At 33.2% G+C, this 17808-nt stretch overlaps 1 protein-coding gene and 1 long non-coding RNA gene across 2 annotated transcripts; both read right to left on the reverse strand.

The window, feature by feature from the left end:
- Positions 1 to 730: 730 nt before the first annotated feature.
- LOC117322747 (arachidonate 5-lipoxygenase-like) lies at positions 731 to 13520 on the reverse strand. The gene is made up of 13 exons (XM_033877686.1): positions 13416 to 13520; positions 12715 to 12806; positions 11615 to 11774; positions 11375 to 11467; positions 10103 to 10193; positions 9845 to 9962; positions 8776 to 8868; positions 8559 to 8619; positions 7948 to 8056; positions 6608 to 6717; positions 6317 to 6496; positions 5474 to 5634; positions 731 to 4131 (listed from the first exon to the last, which is right to left on the reverse strand). The coding sequence occupies exons 1-13, from the start codon at positions 13518 to 13520 to the stop codon at positions 4017 to 4019; spliced, it is 1488 nt and encodes a 495-aa protein (XP_033733577.1). The 3' UTR covers positions 731 to 4016.
- Positions 13521 to 14672: 1152 nt separating this feature from the next.
- LOC117323035 lies at positions 14673 to 15961 on the reverse strand. The gene is made up of 3 exons (XR_004531638.1): positions 15878 to 15961; positions 14828 to 14892; positions 14673 to 14713 (listed from the first exon to the last, which is right to left on the reverse strand). It is a non-coding gene; the product is annotated as an uncharacterized LOC117323035 (long non-coding RNA).
- Positions 15962 to 17808: the final 1847 nt, after the last annotated feature.

The raw sequence follows: 17808 nt of genomic DNA on the forward strand, positions 1-17808 counted from the left end.
TGGATTTTATACAAATTTAGTGTGAAACATCATTAGGGGAGGTCGATCATATTTTATATCAATGAGACTGGTTTGACCCCTAAGGCCTGAGAGGCGGGCCCAAAAGGGGGAACTTTACTGAATTTTGATTTAAAACCCTACTCCTCCTTAACCCTTGGGTGGATAACATCCAGATTTGTTGTGAACCATCATTGGGGGAGGGCAATTATATTTTACATAAATAATGCTGATATGACCCAAGAGGCCCAAGTGGCAGTCCCCAAAGGGGGAAATTTGGTGAATTATTGCTTTAAAACCCTATTCCATTTTAACCCTTGGGTGGATTACATCCGAATTTGGTTGGAAACATCATTAGGGGACAGCAATCATAAATTTATATAAATGAGGCTTGTGAGGCCTGTGGGGACAGAGGGGTGAGGCCCCAAAAGGGTAATTTTGAATGACAACTTCAAATTGCCTCTCAGCCGTCTGACGTTGGGGCAACAGTTTTTACAATTTTGAATCAATTCTAACTTAGGATGCTTCCAGTCAAATTAAGTGAAATTCCAATCAGTAGTTCAGAATAAGAAGTCGTTTGAATAAATTGACGGACAGATGGATGGACGATAAACAATGACGACAAACACGGTATGACATAAGCTCATATTTGACCCTTCGGACCAGATGAGCTAAAATTGCGACCATTTTTCATATCATTGCTATCAACCTCCATAATAAAATATCAACAAACTTTAAGTTACATTGTTTATTGGCGATATCACAAGAAAGCCACTGACAGAAATGTATATACAAAAATGTACATATGTATCCATAAAGCTTGGAATAGTTATAAAAAACATTATTTTACATAAATAAAATATGACTCAAATAACTTTGATATCAAAATCAATTCTCCTCCAACTAACTACATATAAACTTTTACTATAAAAACATTGTATGTTTTATTGTGCGTGACCTTTGACTCTTTATCCTTGATTGATGACAACAAACAGGTCAATAACGTGGCATTACAATTAAGGGTTTGACCCAAGAACATTGACTGATGACCGCCGAAATCTAATTAGATGCAGATTATATATAATTATGGCTCGTTAATATTCTTGTAAGAAAATGTTCTCTACGGACTGACGGACGCACGTACCGAAACACTCACTATATATTTCTTGTCTTTGCTAAATGATAATGAGACGACAATATTGATTAATCATATCTAAACTTTCGTTGTATATTTTTACGTTCCTTGTACATTATTAAGTTTGTCAGCAAGAACTAGAGTTTTTCCAAAATTCGATTTTTTCTTGTCGTTATGTTTTAGTCACTTTTAATAACCCTACACGATAAGAAAATGTAATATAAACATTACCACGCACACAGCACTACAGTTTTCAAAATCAATAAGCATGATTAAGACGTCAACGACCATTAAAAAATAGCAGCATGCAAATAAAAACAAAGGAAACATAAATGATACCAGGAAAACGCACACCTCAAAAATACTTTGCATATTTGATACCATTTTTACAACTTTATATGTGAAACATTTTACCTCAAGAATCAAGTATATCAATAAACCATATGTTTGCAACGTAAACCTTATAGTTTCCATACGTACATGTTCATTCGACGTAACTAGTATATCTAAAATTTTGATTACAGACAAGTCTCCGAAGTAACATTTTAATATTCTAGGTCATATTGCCGGTCCAAAATTAGCTGACATTGACAATGGACTGGCCGTTTAAATATTAAGGTATATATAATTCATGGCCAGGTTTGATTGGTTAACTGTAATTATATCAGTGTATGAAATACTAAATCAACTTTACTCATCAGAAGAATACAGTATTTCACAAATTCTCTGCTTATTGATTCGGAAAGGCATACTAGTACTGGTGCACTCATTCATGAATGAAGTACGTATACAAGCATGGTTATCTCAGCTACTATTTTTGATAAATGCTGGAATATTTGGTAAAATAGGAAGACAATTGTGCATTCCTGGATGTTCATGTTATTTTCAGGAATCTTGACGACTTTTGAGAAAACTGTCTACAGCATTTACTTCTTTTAAACCTCTTTTTAAAGACTTTTTTCTTTAACCCAAACCCTTAAAATATTCTCTGTTTGAACAGCTTTTGACCCAGACATGTTTCTTGTAAAATAACAGCATAGTGATCAGTATATTGTAAAATTACAGTATGGTTAACAGTATAATATAACATTACATCATGGTTCTCAGTATAATGTAATATTACAGTATGGTTAACAGTATAATATAACATTACATCATGGTTCTCAGTATAATGTAATATTACAGTATGGTTAACAGTATAATATAACATTACTTCATGGTTCTCTGTATAATCTAATATTACAGCATGGTTCTCAGTAGAATGTTAAATTACAGCATGGTTCTCTGTATAATGTTATATTACAGCATGGTTCTCTGTATAATCTAATATTACAGCATGGTTCTCAGTAGAATGTTAAATTACAGCATGGTTCTCTGTATAATGTTATATTACAGCATGGTTCTCTGTATAATCTAATATTACAGCATGGTTCTCAGTAGAATGTTAAATTATAGCATGGCTAACAGTATAATGTAAAAAAAAAATACAGTATTATTAACAATATAGTGTAATATTACAGCAAGTTATCAATATGTAAAATTACAGCATGGTTATATAATTAACAGTATTATGTAAAATAATAACATGGTTAACAGTATAATGTAAAATTACAGCATGGTTATCAGTAGAATGTTAAAACTTTTTTAACCAAATAGATGTAGTATATAAACCCTTGATTTATTTTATAAATAATATTTTGGAGACATTCCAAAAAAAATATATATATTCACATTTAATAATGATTTAAAATATAAAATATAAAATGTTAAAGAAATGTTAACTTCATAGACACTGCAGTAAAACATTAACTACTAAATATTTTTCGGGTTGTTATATCTTAAACCAGGTTTTCTTGTATCTGTCTTTTTTTCATAAAACGAAACAACAATTACAATAAAAACTCGAATTGTATTTCTTCAAGTCTAAACCGCTTAAAGCTCATTGTCTGCATGGTTTGGAAAATAACACAACCCTTTTAAAATAGGTCAGCTTCGAAGTTAAGTCAACAATGGCTAGCCTTAAGGGGAAATATAGACCTACTCCATGCCCTCTGTCTAAAGGATAAGCGACAGGTATACCACAAGTCAAGTATTATTTACATCTAAAAAATATATAATATACATGTCAATCAATAAAATTGTATACTTCAACTCTGCATAAAGATATGAGAGATAACATAAAAAATTATAATGATAAAAAACACATAATTACATGCAACACCGCATTCTTTTATATATTCACTTACAATTAGTAACTAATTTCACTAATTATACACCCCATTTTTACAAAGGTTTACTGTATCAGAACACTTCTTATAGACCATTATTTGTGTAGCTATATCACATTATTTTCTAGTTCAAAATCTAATATGTTTATACAAGTAGTTTTTCTGCATTTCAATTTTCTGAAAATTCTTAGTGATATTTAAATGAAGGAAATTTTTGAATACACTAATATAACTATTTAATTTTGATCTTTACGACCTACGTAATATGTTGAGGGACTTGTATATTAGCGATTACTAAGTAACAAATCAATTTTCATTGTTCCAAACACTCATGTAAATTGTATTTCCATCATCAGTATTTGACAATAGTCTTAGGTAAGTTGATATGCTGTTGACCATCTAGTTCGTCTGTGAGTAAACAACCTGGCGGAAATACATACGATGTAACTGTGCCTTACTGGAGAAATTTTAGTTATTTGTCCTTGATCGGAGTCAGATGGAATTCAGCGTTTTGCAGAGTCTAGATGCTGATAAAAGTCAGGATGTTGTTGGGTCTAAATGTTGATAGAAGACAAAATGTTGTTGGGTTTACATTTTGATAGAATTCAAGATGTTGATGGGTCTAGATGTTGGTAGAAGACAAGATGTTGTTTGGTCTAAATGCTGATTGCATTTGGGATTTTTTCAGGACTTGCCCACAGGTAAGGGTATATTCTCCCTCTGTTCCGTTGATCGACTAATCCAACAACTCCTTGCAAATCTTGTTTGAACCTGAAACGGTACAATATCAACTTCTGGTTTTCAGTGCCAATTTGTGACATTATATTCATAACGTTTTAGGTAGCCAGTATCAACTACCGATATATAAACACAGCACGTCAAATTTAAAGAAAATGGGAACTTAAATCAAACATTGATGCATACTCGTATATGTAATTATCAAACCAAATAATGTTTTGAATTAGGGTGGTGTAAGCTTATACAGGATAGCAGACAAATATTAATAACGTTTCAATACGTTATGTCTGTAGTCACTAAGTCTGTATAGGTGTTACGTAAAAAATGAGACACAAAGATGGCCAAAGAGGAAATATCTCTGACTTAGGTTGTTCCGTTTTGACTCCATTCATAAACGTACCTATTCAGAAACATTTTATATTTAATCATTTGAACCGAAAACCGATCTGATTTGATGCAATAATTTTACCCACATTACCCATGATAGGGTAAACACCATTCTCTTTTAAATAAGGAACATTTGTTGTTTGCACATATGTTAAACATGTGTATTTTGTATATATATTGAACATGTGTATTTTGTATATATGCTGAACATGTGTATTTTGTATACATTTGTTTATATTGAACATTTTAATTATGTATGTATATACATATACATTGACCATGTGTATTGAACGTTATATTTGACAAGCTTTCCAAGGAATTGAAAGTTGATAAAAGACTTTAATAACACACAGTCGTAAAGGTGAATAATGTTTAAGAACTCTGACGTTATATTCCGAAACATGACCTTCGCCTTGGTATATATGTATACCGGTTATCACGAGCATTACAGAGTTCGAGTGTGAGGTCTGCCACCAGACATGTAACAACACAGTGTATGTACATCTTTTTGCAATGGAAATCGACAAAGTACACGCCCAGTTATAAACTAATCATATGTACTCCGAATTATCCACATTGTACAAAGCTTAACTAAGTGACCTATATATTGAAGTACGCTTTATTTAGCACCGAACCACATTTTTATGAATGAACTAGTCAGCTATATGACGTATCCAGACGATTACAGATTAGAGCACATGGTCACTTGATCCAAACTGCACGTTTCATGCGGTGCGAGTGATTGTTTTACCGTGTTACGGAATGTTTTACCCTGTTCTACTGCCGACTTTGGGTACTTCCTCTAGTTTTTATCTTAATCTGAACCCCTTGTTCCAGATTGCTAGGAAATAAAAATACACTCTGACAATAACATTGAATCCCATACATTTTATATTATGATATCAATAAAACATCCTTTTTTTCATTTATACATTCGTGTATGTCGTCAAAACCAAAACCATTTTTCAGTTCTGAATCAAATACTCACTGATTTTGTACGGTTCTGTCACCAGGAAATGTAAAATTGTCGAAATCACCCAGAAGGTTGGTATTCCTTGTACTCAGGAATTTCATTATAACCATTTCCAATAGGCAGGTGAATTTGGATGGAATGGCTCTGATGATGTCTCCGCTATTCAGCGCGGCGTTCTTTGTTCAAAGGAAAGAAATAACGCTAAATCAACCAGTCCACCAAGCGATACAAAATTAATAAAAACTTCTTGGACTTGTTTCATAAAATCTCATTTTAATTAAAGGAAACCTTAAACATCTCTTATACATTGAATGAAAATTGAAGCAAAGAAATATAGCCTATGATGCATTCTGTTTTATTGCGTTTTATTCTTGTTTATAGAGATGATAGAAATAGTAATGTTATTTTGCACAATGATTAACAATCCGGGAAAAGGATAGGAATAAAATATAAATATAATACGGTTAAAGAAATATATTGTTCATATGCTTTTTATAAGTAGTCAAGTGCTGTCTACCAAAGGGTAATCGGGTGTAGAATTCCAAGCTTTGATGTTCTGGTGTGAATAAGAGGTATCTTATACACAGGCCTTTTTTATTTCAAAGGTCAACTGTGACTTTTGATCTTTAACTTTGACCAATGACATCCAAAACCAGATATAGACATTGATAGTGTGATGTTTATCGGGTGACGTTTTAGTATTTATCTAAAAAATGTGATATCCTTTAATTCGATTTAGTAATAGCATTAATTAATTAAGTGATATCAAATTTTGCAGATAAATACTAAAACGGCGCCCCATGGATGTTAATCTAAATACGGACTCACAGACGTCTCGGCATGTATAATAAGACTTACCGGGTCCTGAGGCGGCGCCCCTCTCATGCCAACAGGATAGGCTGGCTGGAAGCCGTACTGCTCGTACTGTGGGAAATTGGTGACCGCGTGACTCACGCTACACATGTATATGATACAGGTCAGGATTTGAATCAGCTGCTCATTTGTAGCTATATGGAGATTATCATTCAACGGAAGTCCCTGAAAGATACCAATTTATTAATCTCATTACTGTAAATATAAAATATATCCAATGAATTAGAGAGAAGCATGTGGTTGGTTATCAGACTGTGACGGAGATGAAACTCGTACCTGTATTCCGCAACCACCGCCTTCAATTTGCCTTTCAGAAATGATCGCCGACACCCAGGCCTGTATTTGTGGATCATCAATGACTTGGGGTAGGCCATTATTGCCATCATCTGTATAAATTAGCCAATATTCACATCATAAGAAAGTGATTCTTGATTTCGATGTACCTCCCATGACATATTTGTTCAGAGCCGTTTTCATTTTCCCGACTTCTCTTCTATAAATCCACTACATTGGTCCTAACATCATTGACGAAACCTAGACGAGTAAACAGCTGTATGATGTCCCTAACATCACTTACGAGACCTAGCTAGACGAGTAAAACAGTTGTAAGATGTGTCTAACATCGCTGACGAGACATAGCTAGACGATTAAAACAGTTGTAAGATGTCCCCATCATCGCTAACGAGACCAAGCTAGACGAGTAAAACAGTTGTATGATGTCCCTAACATCATTTACGAGACCTGAATGGGTAAAAATGTTGTATGATGTCCCTAACATCACTTAATTACGAAACTTCGATTGGTCTAACATCACTGACGAGACCTAGATAGTGAAACAGCTGTATGATGTCCCTCTGATCATTGATGGGACCTTTATGACTTAAACAGCTGTATGGTATCCCCAACATCACTGACGAAACCCAGATGTAAATGCATACTTATATTTTGCCATATACTGTAAATAAATATGTATATAAATCAAAAACTTTTATTGGCCCGGATTGAAGCGCTCGAGGGGTATTACTGTGGGAGGAAACCGGAGTACCCGGGGAAAACCCATAAAGTCGGGCAGGGGACCCTATACCTCTTCAAGTCCTATGGGTGAATCTTACGGCGGCCGTCTAGGTGAATTCAAGTGTGTTATCGCCACCCAGAAATACCCATATAATGCATATGTTACTCAATTCACATTGAAAGGTCTTGTGTGCAATTAAAAGAACGATTTCTATCTTACTGTGGCTAACACCTCCTTCCTACAAGGTTTCACCTCAAAACGCAAAGACTGTATGGTTTGTTTATAATAACTAGGTTATATCTTACTCAGGAGGCGGTATTATTCTAAGCTTATGTACAAAATATGAACATACAAAATAGTCTTTTGTGATATAAATATATTGTATATCAAACACACTCCCATGCACAAATTTTGCCAAAGTAAATTGATATGCATTACAACTCGTACGAGAGGTACGCTGTACAGTTATCATACCACCTCTTGATGCATGTGCTATATAGGTTATAGTTTACCGTGAAAAACGTCATTCGGTAATGTGGAAGTCTCTCTCAATATCTGTTTTGCTAGTGATACGGTATTTATTGATTTGCACTTCACTTACCATTATAGTGAAGTCCGACATACGCCGTGACATAATCGTTGATAGCCCCATAGACAAGAAGTGCGTCATCACGGTAATAGTAGTTAGGTAGGATACCATCGCCTGTTACCTAAAACATATCAGCCAAAGTCACATCACGTCAGTTACTATTGTAATTACATAAACAGGATTATTGAAAAGGCTTCCATAAAGTAAATTATAATGTTATTTTTAATGGTAGATGTTTAAGGGCGACGCTTATCTTCTATGAGTTACACAAAAATATATTGCTACCAATCTATCATTTCATATTTAAGCTGTATAGGTGATATTTTCGAAATGAAATGCATATATCAGTTATGATGGTTTTCCATGAGAAATTCTAATGCTTTTGAAATCACGATTGAATTAATAAACTATATCAAATATAAATATAAAGTATTAGTATATCTTTATCGCATTTTACAACTGTAATGTAATTAACTAGTTCAGTTTAATCCTGAGAGATGGATGTTGCCCGCGTGTTCAAAAAACCAGAACCCATTAGCAATTAACATGTTGTGTTGATATATAACCCCATAATGCACTCGCCGTATATCAAAACATGATATATATAATATATTCCCTCATACCCCTCTGTTTTCAAGATCTGCCGGTAGTATTCCGCCAGTGTCCATCCTCCAATCCGCCAATCTGAAGTCAGAAAGCTTGAAGTCCTATACATGCTCTAGTAACATGATATTTAAAAAAGCACCATATTAAAATATCTAAACAAATCTGATGATGTTAAGCACTCCTAACTTAAATTTATTCTACTTGATTCGTTTGTTTTGTTTCAGAAATATTTACCTTCTTCTGATGATCTCCATCATTCCATTTCTGCCGATTGATAACGTCTGGTCAACTAATCCATTATTTGAGATCAGATATTCTCTTGCTTCACTAAAAGTGAAATCCATGCAAGCATATTATTCGAACGAGGTGTTATAGGCCTATTACTATTGTGTCAAAAGCAATATTCAATGATTGTAAACATATGTGCAATATTTTATATAACTGTATTTGATAATTGTAGTTCATGTGAAAAATGTATATTTGCATCCAATAATTCTAATTTAAAAGGCATGCTTGATAATTATGTTAAATCTCTGTAATTAGATATGGTCCGATTTCCCTTATTTCCTATTTTCATAAACAACGAGTCAGTATATCATTTATATATCATAATCATTGTGATGTCACAATGTCCCTATGTAATTTCTTGTTATCAAGATATATATAATGCATTTCCACTCTTCTGTTAACACGTTTCATAACCACGATACGCAATTAAGACCATTTGATGCGGTCAATATGGTGTAATACCATCTTTGCAGAATCATATATTGACCGAGGTCATTGAACTCACCATAGGTCAGTAATTGATAATTATTTGTTCAATAAAATTTCAATACGTAATAACTTCTATTTTTATTCAATGATATAGATTACTACTCTAAAACATTTATGTGTGGAATAAAAATATGTTTAATCAATGAAAGATATCTGTGAAATAGCAAATATATCAATGTAATACTTTGCCCTCTAATTCTAAAACAAACGAGAGTAAAATATGAACGATCGAACTTTGTCAACATGACTCTGGGAGCTCCCAGTCTGATGCTCAGTCATTTAGAATGAATTACAGAAAGATTGGAATTGATTGAAATACTATTAAAATGTGGTAAATTATTTAAGAAATATTGATTTCACCTCATGCATCTGATAAAATTTAACCTGTGTCTTTTGTAACTTTGAACACTTGTTTGATAATTCTTTAAACAACATTTACATTCATACTAATATTTTATGAAATAACGAATGAAATACATTTTATATCCATAAGTTTGTATTTATAAAAAACGAAGCAATCAATTACGTGTTGATAGCCAGAAGGTAATGGAAATGTGGAGCCAGTACTTGAAAAATCGGATGGGTCTGAATGAGGTTCCGGTGTGTAACCACAGCTACACTCTCCATTAACAGATGAGTAACACCTGCGTAGACAAATAAAACTACATAAATTACTTTCATCTATGATATTGATTAATTACATGACACTTATTACAATAACTGATATCGTTTATGCATCATTGTCAAAATAAAAACTCATTGGTAACAATACATAATGCCTTACCTAGGTGTGAAAATGATTCCTGAAATGAACTGTCTGCGTGGTTGAACCACAGCTTTGCCATCAACCAGCTTCGGTCTCCGGGCAAGAACATCTAAAAAAAAAACAAGTACATCAATGAAAAGATAACTGAGTAATGTACGTTACGTAGACATGATAAACATGGACCTCTTACTGTCATCAACATTTGGTTCATGTGGTGAGGATACAAGTAGAGTATACATTCTATTTGCTATGATAGCAAAAAGAACTTATATATATATATATATATATTCAGTTTTACTGCTTCTCGAAGAGGTAAATAGGTAACGATTACATGTCGCAGACTGAATGGTATCATCTGTCTGATCAAATGTGTTTTCGAGGTATCTTCATGTGCGTTAGTGGTGCGTTATTGATATAAGTTCAAATGGTTTGAAGTTTTGTAATTTTGTGTTGCGGCGGACACTAGTTACGTATACACAAGCCACCAAATGCGATCAAAGTTTTACATATTCTTTTCTGAGGTGGTAGTCTCCACTAATGTGCAGGTGAGATTTAACGAACTCATTTCAATGTACAAGTGATACAGAGTATATTGAATGGTTAAAAGTAACGGTATATCACGTTTGACTAGTATATACAAATATCAGTATATCGTGTTTTACTAGTATGACAAAATGTCGGTATATCGTGTTTTAATAGTATGACTAAATGTCGGTATATCGTGTTCTACCAGTATGACAAAATATCGGTATATCGTGTTTTACTAGTATAACTAAATATCGGTATATCGTGTTCTACTAGTATGACAAAATATTGGTATATCGTGTTTTAATAGTATGACTAAATATCAGTATATCATGTTTTAATAGTATGACAAAATATCGGTATATCGTGTTTCACGAATGAGAAATATGTGTCATATTCAACACAACTCATTTAAAGGACAAAACAAGAGAAGAAAAATGTGTGCGGGAATCAGAAGTGTATTCTGACGTCGTATCGTTATGACGTTATGACTGACAAACAAGAACGACAAAAAATACCTGCTCGATGATATTTCTGCATTTTCAGCTCTTTAAATGATAAGGTTTGCTTTAATAACTGCGTATTTTATTAAAAATTGCTATGTATATTGCGCAAATGAAGAAAAATAGTGATAATATAAGTTTATATGAAATTGATAATTTCTCGTATATCAGTGGTGAAAAAAAAACAAAAGTTTTTAAAAGTTAAGAATTATATTCATTTCATTGTTAAAGTGCATTAAAAAGTTAAGCTTCATTATCTTACCGGGTTATTTCTCCCGTCTTGCTGTAACTGTATGGCGACAGGCATCAATTCATTGTTAGAATCCACAAGGAACAGCGCAATAGGAGCACAGACCTGGAAGTACAATCATTAACACAGTAATAATATCCTATTTTAATGCATTGACGCTTATTGTTTGTAAATAAAATTAATGATCAACATTGCATGTGAAGCGCTATCAGACAGGATCCTATATATTAATGACAAAGAGACTAGGCTTACTCCGAATTGATCATACATCCCATCCAGAATTTTATAATTCACGATGAAAAGTCTGTTATCTCGGATGGCTGTATCCAGAGTGTAATCCTCCACATTAGATGTCTGTTGCAATACTCTCTCCAGGGAAGCCCTCCTACTGTCAATGTTATCTTTCATTTTTCTGAAAATAGATAATTATCATCACATAATTTGAAAAGTACAACTCACCGAACTAGCGAAATAGAAATAGTGACTATTTGTGGATGAAGAATTGCAAATAAAATCAATTTTCTTCGCAAATATCTGGAATTTTGGCTATCGGATATCGGTCAAAACCGAACATATAACAGAAGACTTGCGAAGATCATTCATTATCAATCATACGTATACTGATGACGCGTTTATATTATTAACTGTTAGTATTGTTACTTACTTTGTTGGTATTGTTACTTACTTTGTTAATATTGTAACTTACTTTGTTAGTAATGTTACTTACTTTTTTTTGTAACTGTAACTTGATTTGTTAATATTGTTACTTACTTTGTTAGTAGTGTTACTTACTTTGTTAGTAGTGTTACTTTGTTAGTAGTGTTACTTACTTTGTTAGTAGTGTTACTTTGTTAATATTGTTACTTACTTTGTTTTTTTATTATTATTTACTTTGTTGGTATTGTTATCTACTTTGTTAATATTGTTACTTACTTTGTAAGAAGTGTTACATACTTTGTAAGTGTTATAACTTACTTAATTAGTAATTTTACTTACTTTGTATATATTGTTATTTTCTTAATTGGTATTGTTGTTTACTTTGCTAGTATTGTTACTTTGTTAGTATTGTTACTTTGCTAGTATTGTTACTTTGTTAGTATCGTTACTTTCTTGATATTGTTACTAACTTTGTCGTTATTGTTACTTAATTGGTATTGTTATTTACTTTGTTAATATTGTTAATTTGTTAGTATTGTAACTTTGTTAGCATCGTTACTTTGTTAGTATTGCTACTTTGTTAGTATAGTTACTTTGTTAGTATTGCTACCTTGTTAGTATTGTTACTTTGTTAGTATTGCTACTTTGTTACTAACTTTGTTGAGATTGTTTCGTTTGTTAGTTTTGTCACGTACTTTGGTATTTCGGTACAGCGTTCAATGACGAACGGATTTACCCCAACCAATCTCTGCCTTCCAAAGAATGCATCATCTCTCCAAATATCCGCCTGGGAAAAAAACAATGTCCCAATCTAACGCTATGCTATTACAATATCGGTTTAGTCCACGACGTTACCTGGGACACAAAAGAACACGTGGGAATGCTGTAACTGTTCGCCATTCTTTTAGCATCTGGACTATTAGATGGCTAGGGTTCTGTGACAATAGTCGCTAATAAAATCAACCTGTCTTTCAAATGTCATATGACAGTTGTAAAAATGTGTAAATTACGAACTGAACCATGATTTCCTCTATCAAAGATGTTCAAATTGTCTATTTTCTCGATTTTACGCTTTCCAAGAAAATAACGAATACAACGAACCGCTGAATATAACGAATTTTATAGTAGGCTGTGGGTGGATTAAAGGGATTAAGACATCATATATAATATAATATTGCTGGTAATCCATCCGGTCAACATCAACCACTTATTGTTAATTTTGATGAATTTCTTGTTTTTTGTTTTGTTTAACTTAATAGTTTCGTTTCTTTGATCAACAATTGTTTTAAATCTCTCTGATTTCAGTTTTTTAGGTTATTACTTACTATGTGATAAAATAGGGTTCCATTATTTGTTGCTCGACAAATAATTCAATGTAAACTCTTTCCACACTTACGGTCGATGGCTTAGGAAATATCCGTCCATACACATTCAAAAGGTCTGCCAACTTGTGCCACGTTGGAGTGAAATATCGGCCGATGAAGCAACCAATTACAAACATCGTGAGTAGATAAGCAATCCGAATCTAGAAGTGAAAACATTTCCTGCTTTTTACAAAAATGTATAAGATAGTATTTAGGTTATGGAAATATATCTACTTAACATATTTAAGATATTAATACGAGAACAAGAGAATTTCCTCACAATGAAAAAAAAAGTTATCCAGGTTTGATTTTATTAATAAAGTCACAAGCTCAAACTTTATTACTTTGTACTGTATAAAAACAAACATCTTGGTTTGATAATAATCACTCTTTTGTGGCGATGTAGCATCTTTAAATAACTGCATTAGGATATGGTTTGTTTGGAACTGTATTGTTAAAGTCCTTTCAACAGCTATGGTAAATTAATATAGGACTCCCCTGTGTGCGAGATACATGTGTGCGGTGGTTGTGTGTGTGTTTTGTGAGTTAATGATATTGTCGTGTGTGTCTCTTGGTGATAGTACGAAACTAATACCGACTTTATAGTGCTACCTCACTGAAGCATACTGCCGACGGCATCGAGCAGAACACCCTACCTGATCACATTATACTGGCAACTGGGGAACCAGTCACCCCTATTACTAAGCACTAAGCAAAATAAACTCTGGTATTTCTCGTCAGGGGATAGAACCGAAAGCCTTCCACACAAGGGCGAACACTCAACTAAAGGCAAAACGTGAGTCATCGTCTAGGGAGACATTAGGAAAAGAAAAAAATGCTATCCGAAATTTAGTCGCCTCTTTAAATATGCAACAGGGGCAGCAGGTACAATTTTCACGCCCTACATGCAGAACAGGCATTATGAAAAGTGAATAGAATATGAACAGAATAAAGTGAAGAACTTGATGTAAATGTAACAGTATATCGTCACTAGTACAAATGTGCATACATGTATAAAATACGTTTTGGTACTTTTGTTTGCGTGACGAAAATTTGTATTCATCCAACATTAAACAAAATGAAAATATTAAGGAAATATATCGTTTTTAGTTCTATGTCTTATCAACTCTGTAAAATGTCTTGATTAGTGATTAATATATAACCAAAGTTTACAGTAGGGCAACACTAAACACTAAAAGCAACTTTTCTACATATTGTTTCTTGAATTTAGCGGTCATTCATTAAAATCTATATTGGTATTACTGAATAGAAATTTGATATTTACCCATTCGCAACAGCTAAATTTTTCCTTTTTCGGTAGTGTTCTTGCCTAGAAAATAGAGTCAAATATCAATTCATTAAAATTTTATTTGGAAACAGGAATATTACATAATAATCAAAATGTTAAATACTGTATCTTAATGATTGCACAAAAAATACTTACACAGGAAGGAAGACCTGGGACGTACTCTACCAACTGATACTCTTCTGTCGCAACACGGAGATCTTCTGAAATAGTAATAGTAATAGTAATATATGTATACGGATATATATACATATGCCTGGTCAGGGCCTGAAGTCATACATTTTTCTTCCTTCGTTAATTGCGTTACTATGTTATATATGTATAAATATATAATTATAAATAAATTGAGTGGATGTTCGTCAGGGTATTAGTCACTGATATCAACACATATTTTTCAGGATAATCTACATTTAAAGGGTCGGATTCTAAGATGATGTCCGTCAATTACAGAAATAAGAACACAAACTACAACGTCGTATTGTTAACGTCTAAATATTGAAACATAAACTAAAAGAATAAGGTTTTGGTATGGATTTAGTTCAGATTAAATGTCTACTGTGTAAAAGAAAAGGCTTTTAATGATAGGACTGTTATAACCTGTAGTTTTGTCGAATCTTGCAGGGTTTTTTCATTATAGCTGCTAGAAAATTTCTCATAAAAGGTATAATAACCGAGTACATAAAATACCTGTACACCTTTAAGATAAATATATGTACAAACCTCGTGTTCACTAAATCGTTGAAGTTATTCGTGTTAGACGAACTCATTATCAAACACAGTGGTATAGCTCACATAACATCGAATTGATATCAATTAGCAATTAACCGCACGAAATCAGGAAGTCTGACGAATACAAAACGAAACTTGATGGATGACCTGCATGATATGCATTAGCACAAAGACCAGGAAAATTGTAACAGCCAAGGTGACCTCGAAGAGGACTTATTGTTAGACGTTATCGAGGCAGAAAGGGATTTATATCAATTTGGTTAAAATGCTTTCACTTCCTCTTTAATGTAAATTGGGGAAGTGCAATACGGCTATAAAGACTGTAACAAAAAATGCATTTTACAACAACAACAACAACAACAACTGCTATATAATTGATTAATTCTATGATATTATGACCTTTAGTTGTACACAGCAGCAGTGTTCACTTAAGTAAAGAAGAAAATATCCTACACTAACCTATAACGATTGGATCATCCGGAGCGCCAGCAAGAGCTGTCCGATTCGGTGTAGTCGTGCGGCGTCGCATCTCCATTAAATTATCTGAAAGGTTATAACCACTAGTTGTCATCCATCTATACAAGGGAAGATGTAACTGAGTGTTGTACAGTACAGATCTAAGACAAACACCTAGGTGTGGTGTAAAATTGCAAATTAAGAAATTCTGTGACTGAAAGGAAGAGAGAAAGGGCTCTAACTTTATTAACAATCGGGTACGGAAAGCACGTTTACGTAAATACGTAATTGTTTACAATTATGTAATACTGAATGCAGGTGTTTATATGTACGTAATTATTTACCGCTACTTAAGTGTTTTTTCGTCAATTTAGACGGTTCACGGTTGTTACGGATTATTAAATGTATTTCTTAAAATGTCCGCCATGTAAATGCTCTCCTGATTATCAAAATAATGTGAAGTATCATTTCAGTAGCCCTAAAATCTGAAAACGGACATAGAAACATATGGAGAACGAAGTGTATCATAGATGTATTTAGGTTCTCAAGCAACGCAGTATATATCAGCCTATCTCCAACAACAAAAGCAGTACGCTGGAACTCATCTTTCAAATGTCTGCGGATTGAATAATCTCGCGAAAGACAATTAAACACTGACATTGGCAAAATTATAATATTGAAAATGAAACGGTAGTTTAAATGATTTATTGATTTTGAATTCATTCGCGACATGTTTGCATAGAGATACGTTATCTACATGTATGTAAATATACGCGATTTCCCCACATACATTTTGTATTGTTATTCATATTGCAATTTATTTTGCGAATTTATTCTTTCATATCCAATATCTTCTGTTTTTATTCAACATATTATGACATATATGGTATAATTGCGTTTTATATCACAAATATTCATTATACTAAACAAAAGATTTAGAATGCAAACCAAAGATGGTCAATTTTAAGAAAGAACAAAATATGTAAGATTGTACCATATAAAATATCATATTGTACAATATAAAATATCCTATTGTGCAATATAACAACACAAGTTTTAAAATAAGATTTTAAAGATTTAGCAAAAGCAACAAGATGTCATATTACAACATTTTAGACGCCACAGTAGTATTACATATTCTGTAATAATAACTCCTTTCAAAAATCTACCTTTTCACTGTAATTCAGTACATGTATAGTTACACAGTGTATATTGCATGAGTAAAACAAAATTAAGATCTGCAATGTTTAGACACTACTTTAAATGCTTTTAACTACAAAACATATTAAAAGTACAGCTTCTCACTTCGTCAGGTGCACTTAAGTGAATGATCTGCACAAAAGCATTATAAACACTCACACCAAACAAAAATACAACACGCATACACCACGATAGGACATAATGTGTATTGTACAGCTTCTCAACTCGTCAGGTGCACTTAGTAGTGAATGATCCGTACAAAAGCATTATATATTCCCAAAACCACACAAAAAACACATCGCAACATATGAACATCTTTACCATTTATACACAAAATAGGTAACACAATTTGACATCAGATTCCACCTATTCTGCAGTTGTGTCTGCCCCGGAGTGGTCCGGGTTGTATATCCCCTGTGACGAGGAACGTGGTATCTACCTTCTAAAACATGTATTTAAATACAACAACACAAACCCTGAATATAGAGGTGGGGGCCTCCCCATGCCAATATCATCTGGCAAAAAACCCCTCCCCTTTCTAAACCCCCCCCCCCCCCCCCCCCTATCTTTTCCTCTTACTATTACTAATCGCTATCAAACTGTGCTTTATGTACATAGCACTGCTCCAGTAGGGTAGGCTTGTAGACGATTGATTATACACAGTAATCAATAGTCTCCCGAAAAAAAGTCTTTGTATAACTCTATTCTCAAGTAACCATACACAAGCTCCTAAC

This window comes from Pecten maximus, chromosome 3 (genome assembly GCF_902652985.1).
Source record: "Pecten maximus chromosome 3, xPecMax1.1, whole genome shotgun sequence".
In the NCBI taxonomy this organism is placed as follows: domain Eukaryota; kingdom Metazoa; phylum Mollusca; class Bivalvia; order Pectinida; family Pectinidae; genus Pecten; species Pecten maximus.